The sequence below is a fragment of the Vulpes lagopus genome, chromosome 16, assembly GCF_018345385.1.
Source record: "Vulpes lagopus strain Blue_001 chromosome 16, ASM1834538v1, whole genome shotgun sequence".
NCBI lineage: Eukaryota > Metazoa > Chordata > Mammalia > Carnivora > Canidae > Vulpes > Vulpes lagopus.
In genome coordinates this window covers 11,026,875-11,047,021 of record NC_054839.1, presented here as the reverse complement: position 1 = coordinate 11,047,021, position 20,147 = coordinate 11,026,875, and the positions used below count along the sequence as shown (strand labels likewise).

At 40.2% G+C, this 20,147-nt stretch overlaps 1 protein-coding gene across 6 annotated transcripts in view; it reads right to left on the bottom strand.

Moving 5' to 3' along the window:
- Positions 1 to 29: 29 nt before the first annotated feature.
- The window catches only part of TMTC4 (transmembrane O-mannosyltransferase targeting cadherins 4), a 64,949-nt gene continuing 44,831 nt past the window's right edge, over positions 30 to 20,147 (bottom strand). For 5 of the 6 annotated variants that reach the window (XM_041731221.1, XM_041731222.1, XM_041731223.1 and 2 more), the window contains exons 12-18: positions 14,501 to 14,580; positions 14,233 to 14,340; positions 13,982 to 14,123; positions 7,166 to 7,280; positions 5,947 to 6,059; positions 2,541 to 2,610; positions 30 to 1,314 (exon numbers count right to left, since the gene is read on the bottom strand). In XM_041731221.1, coding sequence (XP_041587155.1) covers positions 1,166 to 1,314; positions 2,541 to 2,610; positions 5,947 to 6,059; positions 7,166 to 7,280; positions 13,982 to 14,123; positions 14,233 to 14,340; positions 14,501 to 14,580 — 777 coding nt within the window. In that variant the 3' untranslated portion in view covers positions 30 to 1,165. Of the gene's footprint in view, positions 1,315 to 2,540; positions 2,611 to 2,943; positions 3,156 to 5,946; positions 6,060 to 7,165; positions 7,281 to 13,981; positions 14,124 to 14,232; positions 14,341 to 14,500; positions 14,581 to 20,147 lie in introns of all 6 variants that reach the window. The other variant, XR_005984077.1, reaches the window with a different exon arrangement.

Sequence of the window (20,147 nt, the reverse complement as noted above, 5' to 3'; positions counted from 1 at the left end):
TTAAAGGGAATGGAAGACAAAGTTCACTATTTTGAAAATCATCTATTAAGAGGGCAGTACATTTTTATACCAGTTTGTGTAATAATTTTACTGCATAAGAAATTACAGAGATTGCATAAATCATTAGCTCAACAGTATATATAGAAGAGCAAAACAAAGCAAACATGATTATTCTGATCAAGTAAGAGGAAAAATTTCAAGTCTTAAAAATACCACAAACACCCCAAGTATGACTCCTTTTAAGAGAAAATTTACCTCTTGCATTTTCTGGATACAGTAATGACTGCAGTTCCATTAAGCCAAATGGAAAACTGCTTTACAGCTAAAAACATGAAAAAGCAACTTATATAGATACGTAGCCCTCTTAATACCGGATATAACAAAAACAAAGACTTCAGACTGCCTGCTTTTGCCTAAAGCATGGCTTGAATTTTCTATTAATAGTAACAGCTTAAGTAGAATATGAATACTATATAACTTCCTATGTTATGAAGCTGCACAAATTGGGAGAATCCAAAAATTATTGCAGGAGTGAGTGTCTTCCAATGGGGGGAAAAGTATATAAATATATTAGATGTTAAAACTTCATTCTTCATGCAATTATTTGCCCTGTTCAAAACATAAAAATACAAATAAATATATTTCCTTACAAATGAAGTTTATGGTGTATTGTTAAAAAATGATTAAAAAAACAAAAATCTCAATTTATTCTTTGTCATTAAATAAAAATTCTAATATACAGACACATTTGATATTTATATAAATTGTTAAGAGTCAGTTTGTCATTTCTTGTTCAGGACTGACATGTAATAGTACTAGTCTCTGTACAACATGGTTCACACCCCAAATGCAGGTTTAATTCCACTGCGAGTCGCTCCAGATAATTTTTTTTCTCTTTTTTCTTTTTAATTAAAAAAGATTTTATTCTTGGAATTTTAGAATTTACATTTGAGTTGTCTGAAAAAATACAATTTCAATGCAAAAACCACATCAAGCATTTAAGAGTATATTGCTGGTGCTGTAATCTTTTTGCATGTCTTTGTTTTCATAGAAAAAAAAACCCAGAATAAAATAAACAACACTTAAGACTTTCAAATGGTTAAACATAACCACATCATATTAATGATATGCTTCATGCACACAAACAAAAATGTAGGATAAAGGATCAGACGTTTTTCTTTTGCATTTGTTCCAGCTTTCTTCTTAACAGGCCATAATTCTCCTTAGTTCCTAATGCAGTGGGGTCAAGCTGCAGAGAGATTTCATAGTGTTTTTTGGCCAAGTCTAGATGTCCCCAACGATGATAAAGCACAGCTGAAATAGCAAGAGATGGATTTCATTGGAAATGCTTCTAAATACCTTGAGGTATTCCTAACCACTTGTAAAAAAAAAAAAAAATCACAGCACCTCTGCAAACAGTTTTCAGAAATTGTTGTTTAAAATAATATTGTCTGTACCACAAACTTTATTTATTACAACCACATTCTCTGGTGATTGTCCGTTTAACCACCTCCTGTTACTCCTGGGGTTCTGCTATGCACTAGACATGTCACTAGACATGACCCATCTACCTAAAGCAACATTATTACATAAAGAAGTAAAAGGAAGAGTACACGAAGGCTGCCATGAAACTTCCAGGAAGTAAGGCTGGATAGGGCTGGAGTCCGCCACTGCTCAGAGCCCTGACCACGCAGAAGCCCAGCATCTGAATAAAAGATTCCCCTATATCTTTTGTCAAAATAATAGCTTGTTTGTTGCTAGCTGGAAATAAGGGCTCTAACATTAAGATCTGCATAAAATGATAACTAAAATCTAATTATTAGAATGATAAAATGTCTGATTATTATTGTGATTTTGTGAGTAAAACCAACTTTTGACATGGGCAGAAGGGTAACTGTTGCCGTTTCATGACTTTCATGATGAGAAGCTACAGAGTCTGTAGGGAACAGATTTGGTAAAAATGTATTCACACGTGAACCATTCTAAACATTGACATTGTTATGCTCTAAAAATCTTAATTATTGCGATGTAAAAATGGAAGAAAGCAATTTTAAGGAATAAATCACTGTAAATGCACTTTTAGCCAAGATATGAGAACACATAAGAACACAGAGGAGACCAGGCTACAGTGGGAGGTCCACTAGGGAAGAAGGGAGAGGACATAAGTTAGATCAGAAACTTCCAAAGTACTTCTTAGTTTAACATTCTAGGATCTTTCACACAAAAGAAGAAAATCAAAGTTTATCAATAAAAAGGGGATACACTGAGTGGGGGATTATTGGAGTTGGTCTAGTCATACAATTATGACTTGTAAATATGACTTACTTAGATACCTTTTTAATGTGTTAATTTCTTAAAACACACACACACACACACACACACACACACACACACACAAACATCTTAGAACCAGATTATAAAGGCCAATACAGGCTAGATTTGAAAAAACCATTCTCCCAACATTGATTTTACAGAAATGCACACATTTTTTTAAACTTCCACAGGACTTCAATACGATTCAAACTGAAACACTTCCTTACCCAAATTGCCATGGTAACTTGCAGCATTTGGATGAGCTTTAATTGCTTTGAGAAATAAAGCTTCAGATTCCTGAAGAATGATATTAAAAAAAATAAGGTATTAAGGTATTGGACGATGCAAAAGCAACACAGTTTTGCTGTGTATGGTTTTCAGACTTCTTAATGTTCTCCTTGTGTACCACTGCATCCTTTTCCCAGAAACATTTGGGAAGACTAGGAGGGTCACACCCTGTGCAGAGGTTTGGAAGGGCAGGCAGGGCACTGTGCAGCAGGACAAAGGTGACAGGACAGCAGTGAGGGGAAGATGGGCAGTGGGAAGCAGTGGTAGTCATAGAGAGAGGATGGATATGCAAATGAGTTCTGCCACTTGCCTCCCTGAGGAGGGTGGGATTTTGCTACTTACTTCAAGTAGCAAGATCCCAGGGTGCAGTGGAGGATGAGCCAAAGTCAAATGACCAGGAAAGGGCTGGGCTGCTAAGGACACCCACAAAAGTATCATTTTCAGTTAGCATCAATAAACTCATTTCCAGGTTTCTTAAGGGAGGAGCTTGGGGCCAATTTAATCTCCCCCAAGAACTCACAACCTTCTCAGCAATCCATAAGTAGCCCATTCAGCTGGAAAAAATAAGCAGAGAGAATGACGGTTTGACAGCCATCTGTCATCTAAGCAGTCACAGTACTGCATGTGACCATGAACAAATGCCCCTGATGGGCGCGAACCGATTCTTCTATAGACTTGCATTTCCTTCAAACAGTGCTCACTTTCAATCGGGTTGCTATGGGGCATGGCCAAGTGTCTTCTTACCTGATCATTATGGGACCATGGCTGCCTGGATAGTCCCATTCTACCATAATACTGAGAAATAAAGATGCCTAACTGTTCTTTGTTGACACCTGCTGGGGTAGCTATTCACACCATCTACATTTGTGTTCCTAAAGGGCCACGTATGTGTTAGTGAGTATCAAACCCTAATCTAAATCAACTAAAGTTGGTGGTTCAGGGATGAGTTTGCTCTTTCGAGCTGCACCTTCTGTGAATTTCCAGGGGGAGCTTCCCACATCTAGGATCACACATCTTATAAGGTATAGAAAGACTGAATTCCTTGCCCAGAGATGGCCTCGGGAACTCCTGAGAAGCAGGCTGGACCCTTGGGAAAACATCTTTGAAACCAGAATCTTTTAGAGAAAGCTGGCAAAGGAAAATTTGTATTTTGGGAATGTCATCCAGAAAGGACTGAATGAATGAAGATCTCAGGCTAACATACAAGATGTCAGCAAATATCACTACCAGAACTCAGTCAATGACTATGGTCCAAGTTAGAATAGCTGAAACTCCTTTGAGGCAGTGTAAGGTTCTCTTGCCATGTTAGGTATGCTGGAAAAAAAATTAAGGATTGTAGAGATTTGTAGCTATGCTCTAAGTAGCTATTCTTTCTGATGATTGTCCATTATCATTTAACCTAAAATCTGAGAAATAGGAAGGCCAGGGAATCTAAATCGACTTTAAAACTTATTTTCTTTCCTTATCTTAGGCTCAGCATCCTGGCCTAGACAATTAGGATGCAAAAGGTATAGAAAAAGTAGGAGACCCATTTCTCCATTCTGCTCTATGGAGTATTGTCTACTTTATCTAGAAAAAAATGAACAAGTGAACTAGAAGCCAAATTTCGGTCACATTATTAGGATTCTAGTTTATAGACTGTGGGATGATAGAAATAAACCAATACAATGGTTACATAAGCTGTATCTTGAAAATGACTGGCTGTAGCTGGTGGCTGGACACTTCTGAGCCATCTTAGGTTGACAAAGATGGCTGAAAAGGTCAATGGAAGGGAAAACCATAAACCTTACCTTCTTCCCCCAGCTCTACACAGGTAAACCCATAAAAAAACAAAAATTAACCCCCTCAAAAAGCTTCTCTAGGGGCACCTGGGTGGCTCAGTCGTTAAGTGTCTGCCTTCAGCTCAGGTCATGATCCCGAGATCCTGAGATCAAGTCCCAAGTTGGGTTCCCTGCTCATTTGAGAGCCTGCTTCTTCCTTCCCCCCACCCCCTGCTCATGCTCTCGCGTTCTCTCTCTCTCTCTCTCTCTCCCTCCCAAATAAATAAAAATCTTTAAAAAAAGCTTCTCTGGAGCAAAATCTAGAAACGTTAATATGAAGCTATTAAACTCTCTGATATATTTTTTAAAGATTTTTATTTAAAGAAATTTATTTATTCATGAGAGACCCAGAGAGAGAGAGAGAGAGTGAGTGAGAGAGAGAGAGAGAGAGAGAGAGAGAGGCAGAGACACAGGCAGAGGGAGAAGCAGGCTCCACGCAGGGAGTCTGATGTGGAACTTGATCCCGGGACCCCAGGATCACGCCCTGGGCTGAAGGCAGGCGCCAAACCTCTGAGCCACCCAGGGATACCCTCTCTGATATTTAAAAATGAGAGACGTGCATGAAATATCTTACTGTTGTTATGGAAAACTGTGCTGATAATGGTATCTGATGAACAGAGGAGAACTAAATAACATGGAATAAACATGAATTAATCACCTTTTTTAGATCTAGTGTGATCAGAATCACAGCTCCAGATTCCGAAAGAAAATCCTTCTGTCACAAGGGATTAAGGCACTGCTTCTGGAAGTGTGTTTTCTGTAACATCTGTGTTTAGAAACCCAGGATCCTAGTTAAAAGTCCTAGCCCCTGTACCCCACCAACTGAGATAGAATCTCTTGTGGGGAGGAATCTGGGCAACTGCATCAAACACACTCCCCCTCACTGGTTCTGATACATAAAGTTTGTGATCATGGGTGTTACTAACACTGAGTCCCTTTAGAGGCACAGGCATTGGCCCCTTCTGATTCACAGTCACTCCTGGCCAGTCCTGGAAGCCTGGTCAGAATGAGCCCTGATCTTGTATCTTGTGGTTCCCTTGGTCAGACACTTCCAGGGCCTTGAGAATGACCTACAACGTAACTATAGATGAGGAAAAACCTGGAAGCAGCAAGAACTAGTCCTGTATTCCCCATGGGCTGTAATTCTTTTACTGCAGAAGACGGCATCAACAAATAAACCAGGGCTCCAGCCTGACAGCAAGGGAGAGCATCAAAGGGCTTTGTGCCAGAGTGGGGGCTGGGGCATCTGCTAGGAGGAGCTGTCACTGTCTCTTCTGTGGTCTTCTCCTCCCCTCCCCATGTTAGAGCAACAGTAATGAACTCTGATGAGAAAAGACATGAAGTCTGACCCTGCAAATCCATCTTTTGGGCAACTTCTCTAGGAAGCAAATTGACCAAGCCATACTGGTGCCCTGCCCTTGCTCTTTTGGCCTGATTTGGAATTTAACTGGGCAGAAGTAACATTTATGGCTTCTGTCAGATGCTGGCATTAATTGCAAGAAATCTCAGCCTGCAGTTTACACACCTTGTATTTCTGGGACTTCCCCAGCACATTTGCCAGCGAGAACATCAGAGAGTGATCGTTAGGTATTAATTCCAGTGCCTCTCTTCCAACTGCTTCAGCTTGGGCTAAATTACCTGTGAGGAAACCATAGAAAAACTTAAAAAAACATGTTAACATTCTACTGGTAGTTCATTCTGTCTCTCAAACAGTTATTATATGCATTGTACACAATGATTATGAATAATTCCTTAAGAAAATCAATGAAGAATGCATAACACATGTACACATACAATATATATACAACAGACATATATACAACACATACACAACACACAAACACACGACACACAACACACACATATGCACTATACACAACACATATACATACACACAACACACACATGATAAGATCAGTTGCAAAACCACTGGAGTCCAGCCCAATTCTGACATAATATATAAACAGCCTTTGATTAAATGCTATAAAAGCATATAAAACCTAGTTTTAATTTTTCCCCAGATACCAGTTATTCCTAAATGAGAAAACAAGTCTGTAGAATAAGAGTAACCATAGTAACACTTTAATAACTGAGTATTTATGATGTTGAAGTACACATTTTATACCTCCATTAGAAACAAGTGTGTATCTTTTCTCCACACTGCTTAGATGGCTCACTGGCTTGAAATTCCGCCAAATTAAAACTGTCATTTCTTACTGAATACTTGGATTTTCAAAAGAAGGGGAGTAGAGTAACTTTCAGTCCACAGAGCTAAGATCCTGGCTGAGAAACCACATCAAATCTGTTAGCATTAGATCTAAAATAGGAATCCATGGCTCTCAGTGTAGGTTTGAGGGCATCTCCTTTAAAAATAGTCTGTGAACTTTAGAGCATGGACCTCGCATTTATTAACCCAAAAGCCACTATTGATCACTTTTGGGTACCTCCAGCATCCTAGATGATGGACAATGCTAGATGACAGGCTCCAGGAGAAATGAGATCCTAGCACCCACCTTCCCCCATGGCTCAGCACTAATTCTAAGTGCACCATTTCCCCACACATACATATTTGCCAAAGGAAACTCTGTTTTCTAGAAGAATAATTTTTGTCATGTAAAATATTATCCCATGTTAATTCTTTTTAACTCATACACACTAGAGAAAGAATGTACATTTAATCTGCTGATTATCCAATGGCACTGTGGCACAGTGTCCTCTGAATTATGCAAGGCGCCTTTCTGTACCTGTGTTATCGAGGAGTATGATCATGTTGTTCCAAGCCAAACTGTGTTCTGGCTTCAGCACGGTTGCATTTCTCCACGCGTTCAGTGCATCCACATGGCGATTTAGATCTGCATACTGAAAATAAAGCACGGCCCTTAAATATCAGTATTTCAATGTCATTGCTTTCTCTAAGACATAACCAAAACCAAACCCCAAACTAAACAAAGCCTAACTTGTGCTTACTGAGCTTCTAAGTTTTCATATTAACTCATTTGATCCTCAAAATATCTCACTGAAGTAGATAACTAGCCCCATTTTACAGATGAAGCAACTGAGGCACAGAGAAATTAAGTCATTTGCTCAAAGTTACACACCTAGAAATGGGAAAGAAGGATTGAGCACCAGGTAGTCTAGTTCCTGAGCCTACAACCTCTTAACTGTAATTCATAATTTATTGATTCTAGGTGTCAAATAATATTTGAGATTCCTGGAGAGAGAATTTAAAAATCTAATCATTACTTTTTCTAGAAAGACCACATAGTTTAGCTTTGATAAGGTATTATTTAAAGGGGTAAAGAAAATATTTAATGTGATTAACAGCTACATGTGTCAAATTCATCTTGTGATGATGCTCTGGGTAGGCTCTTCCTGCCTACATCTAAGCAACATCCAAAATGAGTGTGTTAGACATACTTTTAGTAAATTCCTTGGAATATGAAACCCCTTGGCAATTTTTTAAAAAAGAAGTTTATTTTTAAGTAATCTGTACACCCAACGCAGAGCTTGAACTCACAACCCTGAGATCAAAAGTCACATGCTCTATAGACTGAGCTAGCTAGGCACCCCTGCATTGGCAATTCGAAGCTTGTTTGCCTCCTTTAGGAAGGAGAGAATTATCTGTTGCTTTCTTTTTTTTTCCCCCAAAGATTTTATTTATTTATTCATGAGACACACAGAGAGGCAGAGACAGAGGTAGAGGGAGGAGCAGACTCTCTGTGGAGAGCCTGATGTGGGGCTCAATCCCAGGACCCTGGGATCATGACCTGAGCCAAAGGCAGACGTTCAACCACTGAGCCACCCAGGTGGCCCTATCTGTTGCTTTCTTTTGAGAGGGTACATTGTTTAACACTGATGACAATGCAAAATGGTGGCTCTCACTTTGCAGTTAATAAAAGTACTCCAAGTGAGGAAGTGATAGATTTTTTTTAGCAGGTGAACTTCTTGCAGTCTTTCACTCAGTTCAAATGCCCATCTCATTTGAATGAACTTATTTCCTTTGCCTCTGTCTGCAAAAACTAGAAATGATAACAATTTATTGGACTTGAAGGCAATTTCCTTCCTTACTGGCAAGTCTTTTTATTAGACAACAGAAACATCCTGACTTTCGCTCTGACTCACACAGCAAACAGGTGGCATATTAGGTAAGGAAAGGAAAGGTTTAATTATGGGACCACCTCGGTGGCTCAGTGGCCGAGTGTCAGCCTTTGGCTTAGACTGTGATCCCAGGATTCTGGGGTCGAGTCCTGCATGGACTCCCCACAGGGAGTTTGCTTCTTCCTCTGCCTATGTCTCTGCCTTTCTCTGTGTGTCTCTCATGAATAAATAAATAAAATCTTAAAAAAATTTTTTAAAGAAAGGTTCAATTATGGAAACCTTATGGATATCCATTTGCTAATGATGTTGTCAGATTTTCCATGAGACTCAGAAACTCAAATCACGATATTTCACCCCATAAGTGAGGAAAAGATGTGAAAAGTTCAAAAAGTAAAATAATTTAGGGTGCTAGTTATACCAACATTTAGTTGCTTATATTTGACTTTCCACTGATTTCTTGGTCCATTCTCTCTTGCAAGTAACATGCATCTGAATCAGTTGGGACAAAATCTGTGGCGACATTCTTTCTAACACACAGGGGCAAGCCAACATAACATCATGTACACAACAACAAAATTCTTCACATATTTTATTCTTTCTTCTTATTATTACTATTTCCTGAAGAACAACAACAGACTAAATCAGGTAAAATTTACTTTACTTTTATATTGTTTCAAACTTCCCCTTCTGTAGCATCTATATTTCAGGGAAATATAGAGAAAAACAGTGATTTGGCCAGAACTACCCATGCAGAAAGCAGACAGGTAATGCACACATTATTTACATATTAGCCTCATGCCCATCCTTCTATACTTTGCAAAATGCATTTCTCAGGGTCCTTTGCCACTTTGCTCCTTGCTAGCTTTCTGCCACAGGAGTCACAGATGACATCAGATGGTTGGAAGAGATATCCTTTCCCTCACTCTCACACTGTCCCTTCTTTCCCTTTGTAGTGCATCTGAAGGAGATATGTCCCCCTCACCCCAACTTCACAGTTCCAGGCTGGAAGCAGTGGTCCTCCTTGATGATATCAGCTCCTGGGATTACAGGGGCTCCCTTCTCTGAGTCCTATGTTTTGGTGGTACCACTTCCTCCTGTTTGTTTCCTACAGGGTTTCCTTATACTCTCACAGTTAACATCATGGCTAGACAATTGTGAGAAGGCTAGAAGAGCAGAAATGGAAGGAGTTCCCTAAGTTAAAATACTTAGCATAGGGGCACCTGGATGACTCAGTTGGAAAACATGCAGCTCTTGATCTTGAGATTGTGAGTCTGAGCCCCACATTGGGTGTAGAGATTACTTAAATAAACAAACAAACTAAATAAATAAAATAAAAATAAGATACAATACTTAGCACAGTTTCTGTTTTCCTGAATGGCTCCTGATTGATACAATCAGTCCTTGCATAATGAATCACCTCTAATAATATCTCCAGTCACTATTACTGAAATTCTCTAATAGTAACATGTCCCAAATAAGCCACTTTTTCTCAATTTTCTATTTTACAAGGAAACTGCATTACATCTCCTTCTCATTCAGTGCAGAAATCAAAGCATGTTTCTGCCTCTTGTTACTAAAGAGTGACTAAGGAGGATTTTTAAAAAGAAAATTTTAAGTTATTAGGTTCATCTTATTCATCAATATATAAATGTGTTGGTTGAGCTGTTAAAGATTAAGCTCTTAATGCTTTTAAGCTGTCAAGCAGGCAAAAGCTGGATAATTAAACAACAATGGAAAGCAAAATCTTTATATAAGCAAGAACAGTTGGCAGAAGGGAACACAGGAAGATCATTTCACAGTAGCATAATTAGTAAACAATATACAGAGAGAGTGGTACCAGGTCTAATATACTTTTTTTTTTTTTGTCTAATATACTTAATACTACAGATGATATTCTACATGAAAGTGGGAAGGACTTTCCAAGGACTAGAGCCCATGGATAAAATCCTGACTTTTATAGTCTGTTTCCCTTTCTTAGGACCTGTTAGAGGGCGTACTTAGCATAAATTCTCTATTTCCCAAACCCCACAGAATTGCAGTGACAGGCCGTTACTAGGGGAAGGAAACAGACTGCCAAGCATTAGAGCCTTAAGTGTGACCTAGAAGACTGAGGCAGATACACTCACTTTGCAAACAATAACCTAGAAAGCTACCTCCGAAACAGAAGAAAAAAAATGAAAGAACTCATATGGATATCAAATATAATGTCATGCAAGTCCTAGTGTAATAGGCACAGTCAATAGAAACAGTAATCCCTGCAAGTGTTCAGATAATACCCAACCTGCTCACATCCCTCATTCTTACTTCATTGACTTTGGAAGGATCCACCCTGCCTTGCATGTGGTTGAAGTTTTTGGTCTCTACTTGTATCACTGTGGTGAAGTTTTACTGTCTCCCTACCCTCTGCCCCAGAGAGAACAATGTACAGGATCAAAATATGCCATCCCAAATATACTGGTCTGACATAAGGATTATTGCATTAAAGACATTTGAGATTCGACAGATGCAGAAAGAAGCCTTCATGGAGCTTCCCTTATCTGACTAAAAGCAGAAACAGAGACATAAGGGCTGCCATATGCCCCCTTCTCCTGGGGGCATTTTATGGCCATGAAGAAGGACCCACACAAACCTTAGTTTCCATATGTATTTACCTTCTGACAGTTTGCCACCCTTGGAAACCTAAAATCTCTTCCTTTCTCTTGTCACTTATTTACAAATGTATTGTTCTTTGTTAAGATGCTATAGAAGCCCACATTCTAACCACTCCTTTGAGTTACTCATCAGTTTTTCCCATGTGTATGCACAATGTATGTGTTAAAAAATTGTTTTTTTTCTCTTGTTAATCTGTCTGTAGTCAGTCTAATTTGTAGGGCCCCAAAGAAAGAACATAAGAGGGTAAAGTTTTTTATTGTCCTTCAACAGCTTCTCACTAGAATAATTTCAGCTTTCCTCAAATCTTAGGTTTCATAGAGAAATCTATTTCAACATCAATGTATGTAACTAGATCATAAAGCACAGAATTTTAAAATGTAAAAGGAAAATAGAAATGTGGGAAAGGTTGAAAGGCTCTGAAGAAAGTTATGTGGGACAACAGGATTCACCTGCCATCAATTTTCCTTGTTTAAACACCTTGCTGTTGCATGGATTCAGTCACATTACTGACACCTTCCTCTGAGCACAGGAAGAAACAATTCCTCTTTTCCACACTAGAGCATCTATATAGAGATGGTATCTTCCCAGGGTATATCCTAACTGAAACATGTTTTTTATTCTTTGAATAATAAACACACAAGCCACTTCACTTTAAAATGTATAACACGTACAGTACCTGTCCATTTAAAGTGACATATACATAGTGGGAGAGGTAAAACCTCACCATCATTAGCCACACGTTCCTACCACTTAGTTTCCTCCCTTCATAAAATTCTGCCTCCATGACACCCACAATCATGGCTACCCGATCCATAAACAGCAGTTTAGACCACATACATTCCCATCATGCTAAGAACTGAACCCTGGATTTTCAATAATCTTCAAGCAATTCATGATTTCCAAGTTGCCCTCCCCAAACAGTCTCTTCTGCTCTGAGCTGGTTGGTCTGTCTTCTCAGGGCTCAGATAGATCTTCCCAAATATGGCCAACAATATGGTATTGGAATGACTGGAGAATTTTGTTGCTTTGCTTTGTAAATGTGGATCATCCATGGAGCCTCTGATTCCATAAATCTGAGATGGGGTAGAAGGACTTAGTATTCAACCAGTTTTAGAAACCACTGGTTTTGCTAACACAAGGACTCCATAAAACCAAGAAGTTTCAGGACCCTTAAAGTGAGGATAAACAGGTATCTCTTTAAAACAACTTTGATGTAATCCTACCTGTGAGGCAAGTCTGGAGGAAATCTGGAAAATTATGTCTAAACTTCTTTTCTTTCTTTTAAAAAGATATTATTTATTTGACAGAGAGAGCAAAGCATGTGCACACGTGAACACACAGGTAGGTGGAGCAGGAGGCAGATGAAGAGGGAGAAGCAGGCTCCCTGCTGAGCAGAGAGCCAGACATGGGGCTTGATCCCAGGACCCTGGGATCATGATCTGAGCTGAAGGCAGATGATTAACTGACTGAACCACCCAGCCACCCCTCTAAACTTCTTTTAAAAGTTACATCATTATATATGTATTCCAGTTTGGCTAAAATGAGCAAACCCTTTTTCCCTTAACAATTTCATTTAATCGGGCAGCCCCTGTGGTGCAGCGGTTTGGCGCTGCCTGCAGCCCGGGGTGTGATCCTGGAGACCCCAGATCGAGTCCCGCGTCGGGCTCCCTGCATGGAGCCTGCTTCTCCCTCTGCCTGTGTCTCTGCCTCTCTCTCTCTCTGTGTCTATGAATAAATAAATAAAATCTTGAAAAAAAAACCCCAACAATTTCATTTAATCAAACTGAATATATTAGGAACATATGCAGTTAGTTTCTTAAAATAAAATTAAAGGCTTAACTGAAGGGAGAATATAATCATTCTTATTTAAGGAATTTTGCTGTTTGTGGGTCTTTTTTCTCCAGCCTTACAGAGATATAACTGGCATAGAACCTACATAAATTTAAAGTGTACAACGTAATGATGTGATAAATGTGTATATTGTGAAATGATTACCACAGTAAGGCTAGTTATACCACCTCCATCACCTCACAACATTGTGTGTATGGTTCTTCATTAAGAAAATCCAGAGCTCTAAGGATTAAGCTGTGCATCCTCATGGAGGTTTTTCAGTAGCAATAACTGGATCCACATCATTTACCAATGCATGTTTTCAGATTTTAGGATTACTGAACTTATTGTTTTAGCTATTGTTGTAATATTTATTTGAATAAAAAAATAAAGTATAAGAAAAGACAATCAGGAGCAATCAGATCTTTAGCAGTAACTAAAAAAAGGAAGTCATTATGGAACACATTCTTTCTTGTTTCCTTTGGAGAATCTGGAGGCCCTTTCAAATAAATCCCTCTGAGCTTTCTTTTACAGGAAGAACAGTTAGTATGAATGTCTAGGGATGTGGGGAGCTGTCCTTGGAAGAAGGAGAAGATGGAAACTCAGAAACCACATTATGGGTTTGTTTTTTAATCTCTGCTTTTATTCATGTTTTAAAAACAAAGAAACTGATGTTTATCAGGAAGTGACCCTCAGAGTACTGTTTTACAGGGCACAAGGGACATGAAAAAATTCTAATTTATTCCTTGGTGTAACCTGTTGCCTTTCAGATAATTTAAACTTGGCTAAGTCAAGCTGAATTGCTCTCTAATTAGAGCTTAAGAAGTTACAGACAAGGAAATCAAATAGTTACCTTCAAGTGATAAGCATATCACTTTATAAGATGTAGCGTGCTAGCATTCAATGTTGCTTCTATCATTTTATTATAAAAAGGAAAAACCAAGCCTTTCTTCTGCAGCCATAGGACACCTAACACTTACCAGACGCCCAAGGTTGTAGTAACAATCTGGGTACTTCCTTCTGTGTTTGATTGCAGTCCGGTAACTCTGCTCGGCGGCTTCAAAACGTTTCAGGCTGTTCTGAACTATGCCTAAATTCATCCATGCGGCGGCAAAGTCTGGTCTAGAAGAGCATTTTTTAAATGAAAAGAGAAAGAAAAGAAAGGCTTAGACCCCAGAATGCAGGAGTCCATCTCTTTGCCGTTAGCGTAATTATAAAAACCAATGCTTACTGTATTTGTACAGCCAAAGAGAGCAGCTCTTCCGCTTCCTGCAGCTCATTCCTTTCTTTTAAGATGTTTCCAAGATTATTCATGGCATGTACATACTTAGGATTTAATCTGAAAGCAGAGAGAGAAACCGAGCTGTCTGTAAATGCTCAGTAGTTAGTCTTCACTAAATTGTCAGGAATTGGCAAAGAAATTTAAAGTTGGGGTCTTTTTAAATCCTAGACAGTTAAAACAAGACATGGGTATAAATGAGACAAGTAGCTTACAGTACCTCACAGCTTCCCGGTAATATCTGATGGCGGCTGTTTGATTGCCCTTGTCAGCCAGGTTCTTGCCAACATTGTAGTGAACCTGAAAATACAGATAAAAACTTGGCCATCAGCTGATAGGCTTCTTTGTTCAGAGCAGGGATACCTATTATGGCTTCTAACTGAAAAGAAAAACTAAAGGTTAAAGAAAAAAAAAAAAACGAACAAAATCCCACCAGAGCTTTGGCTAAAACCCTACAGAGGGCAGGCCACCCTGTAAAAATAGAAAAAAGAAGGACAGGGTGCAACAAGCAGTTATCACTCAGGACAGAAGGATATTTAACTTAAGAAAACTCAAAAATTACAAAGCAGGGCTGGTCTTACTGCTAAACCCTCAGTCCCCCTCCTCCCAGATGCCCATCATCCTCCATGAGGGCTGAGATGCAAAATCCAACCACACATAGCTGTGAGAGGAAAAAACAAGGATTCTGCATTTTAACTACAGCCCTTTCTTGTAGGACACCTTTCTTCTGTAGCATTGCAAACATCCTAGTTTATGCTAATGAAATTCTAACACCCTTGTTCCTTTAGGTGATGCCTGTGGTGACTGCCCAGGCACTTTTGGCAATTAGAGACACAGGGGCGAGCAAACCCATCAGATCCCTGCCTCTTGGAGCCCCAGCTGTGGGTGAAATGACCCTCCTGGAAGGTGTGTCACTAGAAGGCGCCTGGGGCTATGGAGGAAGGGGAGTTCCCAGGGTGGCACCTGGTCTGGGTGGGAGAAGGCTGTCCTGCCACAGGGCCTTCCCTCCAGCGGAGATCTGCAGGGGGTCACCAGGTGAGGGGCTGGAATGAGTGTGCAGGGCAGAGCAGGCAATGGGCAGGGAGGAAGCCAGTGTGTTCAGTTGGTAATTACAAGAAGCCCAGTGTCGCTGGAGTGCAGAGGGCAAGGGAGAGCAGGCAGGAGGGCATGGGGGAATAGGCTGCACAGGGAACCCCAAGCAGTGATGGGTCTGGTTTAGTCTTTGCCCAGAAGCAGTAACAGACCAGCACAAGGTCTGTAGGTGTGTGAGTTTCTGAGGGCTGCCAAACAAAATACCAAAATCTGGGGCCTGGGGATGCTAAGACAACAGACGTGTATTCCCTCATCATTCTGGAGGCAAATTAGTGGCAGCAAGGTTGATTTCTACCAGAGGCTCTGAGGGAAAAGGTATTCCGTCCTTCTCTCCTGGCTTCTAAGGATCGCTGGCAATCCTTGGTGTGCCTTGGCTAGCAGCTGTGTCACTCCAATCTCTGCCTGTCTTCATGCGGTCTTCTCCCCGTGTGTCTGTGTTTCTTTATAAGGATACCAGTCATATTGGATTAAGGGCCCACCCTGTACCACTAAGAACTCATCCTACATCTTGATGACACCTGCCAAGGCCCCCATTCATAGGTACCAGGCGTGAGATTTGAACATATCTTTTTTTCGGGGGGCACAATTCAACCCATAAGCACGGCCAGGTGTAGGAGGGTGGCAGGTCATAATCAGAGTTAGGTTTATAACAAATCAGTCATGCTGTGGGAGACACGTAAGTGGGGAAGCAGCAGGTAGCAGGGGTCCAGGGAGAGCCCAGGGCAGCAGGCCCAGGAAGGGAGGACAGCTGATTGAACAGGGTGGTGGTGAAAGAGCATAGGAATTTCAAGAACACTGTGGGAGCAAAGGGCAGAGAAACTGGTGATGGATTAAGAAGAATGGGGAAAGCAGGTAAAGAATGAACTCGAGGTTTCTAACTTGCACAACCTGAATGATATGATGGCTTTGCAGGGAGATAGGAGAGGTGGCTAGGCTTGCTTGGGGGGATAGGAATCAGGCTGATTTTGAAATCCCTGGAGAACTCAAGTAGAGAGACCAAGGTGGCCACCTAAGCTCAGGAGAGGAGCAGGCTGGGGACACCAATGTGGCAGGGAGGCTGAGGTGGTACAGCCACAGGTCCTGTGATCATGTGGAGCAAGCCAGCCAGGAGAGGAAGAGATCCCATAAGACTTTCCTGTTTCAACCTCTCTAATCAAACTGCGAACTGGGGATAATATAGCAGCAGCAGGAGAATGAAGTGATGAAATGTTCCAGAACTAGAGAGAACTGTGGGTCCCACCACATCATGACACTCTACATGTCACTACATGTACATGTTCTCTTTGAAATGGCTAATTTAAAAAGGTATTTAATAGTGACCATCTTATTCTAAAAAACACATGGGAAGTTTTTTTTTTAATTTTTAATTAAAATTAATTTTAAATAAACATAACTTTAAGGTTACCATCTTTTAAAAAAATTTTTAATTAAAATTAGTTAATTTAAAATAAACGTAACTTTAAGGTTACCATCGTAACCACTAGAAAGAGTGTAGTTTTATTTGAGTGTAGTTAGCACACAATGTTTCATTAGTTTTGGGTGTATAGTTCAGTAGGGTTGAGTGCATTCCCACTATTGTGCAACCCATCTCCAGAACTCTCCTCATCTTGCATATTTGAAAGTCTGCACCCATTACACAGTTAACTCTGTTTCTCCCTCTCCCTAGCACCTGGCAGCCACCATTCTACTTTGTTTCTATGAATTTGACTATGCTAGATAACTTCCAGAAGTGTAAGCATACAGTATTTGTCTTTTTGTGACTGGCTTGTTTCACATAGCGTAATGTCCTCAAGATTCATTTACATTGTAATAGGTGCCAGAATTTCCTTCCTTTTCAAGGCTGAGTAATATCCCATTGTGTGCACATACTACATTTTGTTCATCCATTCATCTGCTGACAGACCCTTTTGGCTTCTGCCTTTTGGCTACTGGGAACTATGCTGCTAAAAACATGTGTGTTCATACATCTCTTTGAGATCCTACTTTCCTTTTGGGTATCTACGCAGGAGTGGAATTGCTGGATCATATGGTCAATTATATTTTTAATTTTTTGAAGAACTAAAATGGTCAACTTTATGAGAATTTTGCCTCAATGTAAAGGAAGGGAGAATAAGGAGATAATTTTTAAATGATTGAAGATGGGGGTAAAGTTAACTAGAAGAAACTGGACTCAGAGTTGCAAAGCTACCAGAAATTCTCAGGTCAGTTTAACTTGAGGGCCCCCGGGAGGCCAACCGATGGGCATTTTTCTCAACTGTACATGGGCTCAGAAAAAATTACAAGGAAAGGGGCTGGGACCCAAAATGATGCTGGGGCAGCAGAATCACAGACTCACAAGGACTATTGTCAGAAGTATTTATGGACACTCCTCTTAGAGGCTTATGATGCATAGGCCAATAGCAATCTCAGACGAGATGATGCCAGAGAAATTCATTCAAATCAGATGTGTTCAGTGTGGCTCATGACAACAGTAATTCTGGAAGCTGCACATATTGAGGGTTACCACAAGCCCGGTGCCAGGCTGGCACCATATACATATGTGACTTCTCTGCATGGCAGCCTTGCCACATGGCTATCCTTCTGAGTTGGGGACTGCTGTGGTATCATCAAGCATCTCACCCAAGGGATGTGGTGCTGAGTCTGAAGCCAGGCTCCCAAACCTGTGCTTTTCTCACTATATCACACCTATCTATGAGGGCACTGGGTGAGGATGGGGCCAGGGCCAGCTGCTTGAAATGATTTCTTGACCCACTCATTCATGCCATCTGTTATTTTTCTTAAAGTAAATCATGTTTCTTGTTGCATGTTAACAGCTGAATTGTATCCCACTCCCACCTTATTTTCGCCTGCTGAAGTCCCGACCCCCGTACCTCAGAATGTTACTGTATTTGGAGACAAGACTTTTAAAGAGAAAATTAAGTTGACTTGAGGCCATTGGGGTGGCCTTGATCCAATCTGACCTTTGTCCTTGTAAGAAGAAGAGATCGGGACACAGAGAGATATCAAGGACACATAGAGGACAGACCGCATGAGGACATCAAGAGAGTAGAAGCCTCAGGAAAAAACAACCCTGCCAACACCTTGATCTTGGACTTCTGGCCTCCAGAACTGTGAGAAAATAAATGTCTCTTATTTAAACCGCCAATTAATATATCATGAAATACGGTAATGGTTTAAGCGCATTTCAAGTAGCATCACATTGAATATTTCAAAAACCCTTCTGGAAATATAACCACATCCTTCCGTATCAATCTTAACCTACAGTTACAGCTTGTCTTCAAAAATAGTAGTATTTCTGGAAGGGTATGGTACAGTGCGATGTTCTTTTAAGCACATACATACCAGGGATTCGTTTTTTAACTGCCAATTTTAAAGCCTATACATTTACTTTTATCTAATCCGACAAAAGGAATCACAAGCAGGGAAGTCACAGGTGATAGAAATCTACAGGACTGCACAGCATATGGTATAATTTAAACTTCTTGACCCATATTATTGTCCATTCATAGGTATTAGCATCTTCAAATTGTAGCTAATGCTATGGCTGTAGCACATGCTTTGAAAATTGGGCTCTAGATGGTTTCACCTTATGCCTGCCCTGGCCCCAGCCTCGATGTGCTACCTCACCTCCCATCCCATGCACAAAGCAGCCAAATCTGGAGAATTCAACCGGTGAGCAATGTGGGTGTGTGGTCCCTAGAATACAAATTCAGCTTCTACTCAGACTTTCACAGGACTCTGGCCCATTCTGCCCCTGGGCTCCTCTGCTTTTCTTTGTTATGGGCAAATTCTGTTTTCTCAATAAAAAGCTCAGACAAAGAGTTCAACTGCCCTCTGCAGTACACATGGTGTTCTGTTAGGCACCCAGAATGACAGCAGCCAGGAGATCAGGGGAGAAAGATGGAGTGCTCTGGAAATTCAGACTCTAGTTATTTCCATGGAACTACTTAAAAATCTGACACAGACCTAGAAGGCAAGCTGTCCATAATTAAGAATTGATATAAACAGGCTGGCCCAGAAGCCAGCCTCATCCTATGGGTTATATGGAGGGAAGTATCTATATGGAAAACAGCTGTCTAGATAACCCATTGTAAAAGGATAAACACCCGAACCCTCCTAAACAGTTCACTTCTTTTTTTTTTTTTTTTTAACAGTTCACTTCTAACAGCGTTTAAAGAATGAGTGAGTTTTGTTTCCATACAATGTAAAAGACTGAAAAACCCTGTTTGTTCTTGAACTTTGCCTCTAGCCTTTGTGATTCATGTGCTGAGGCATCAAACCAGCACAGAAACTGCAAATAAAAAAACCACCACCCTAGCCCCATGACATGTGAACCAACAATGGAAGGCACATTAACACCAGAGCTATGGCCTTCAAATTTTGCTCACACTTGATGCTAAAATGTTTTAAACACATTAGAAGTCCTATAAACTATCCTGGCTCATCCTTAAGGAAATACCTCATCATGGTGTCTGATCCTTTTCATTGTTAAAAGAATTTGGAATTGTATCTGAATTGATACAAAGTGGCACAATTATTTTTAAAGCTTAAAAATGAAAAATGACTAAGTATAATTAAACAGATGCTCCTTGATATTGCATCTGTTGTAGGCTAAGGATGTTTAATTTCCATGTTAATCAATTCCATCACTAATAGTGAGTGACTACCACATGCAAGGCAGTGTGGGTAATTTAACTGTAGACCAGGCACTGGCCTTAGCTACATGGATATTACAATATTTGGAAAAGATGAGTCTCAGCTTGTAAATCTGGGCC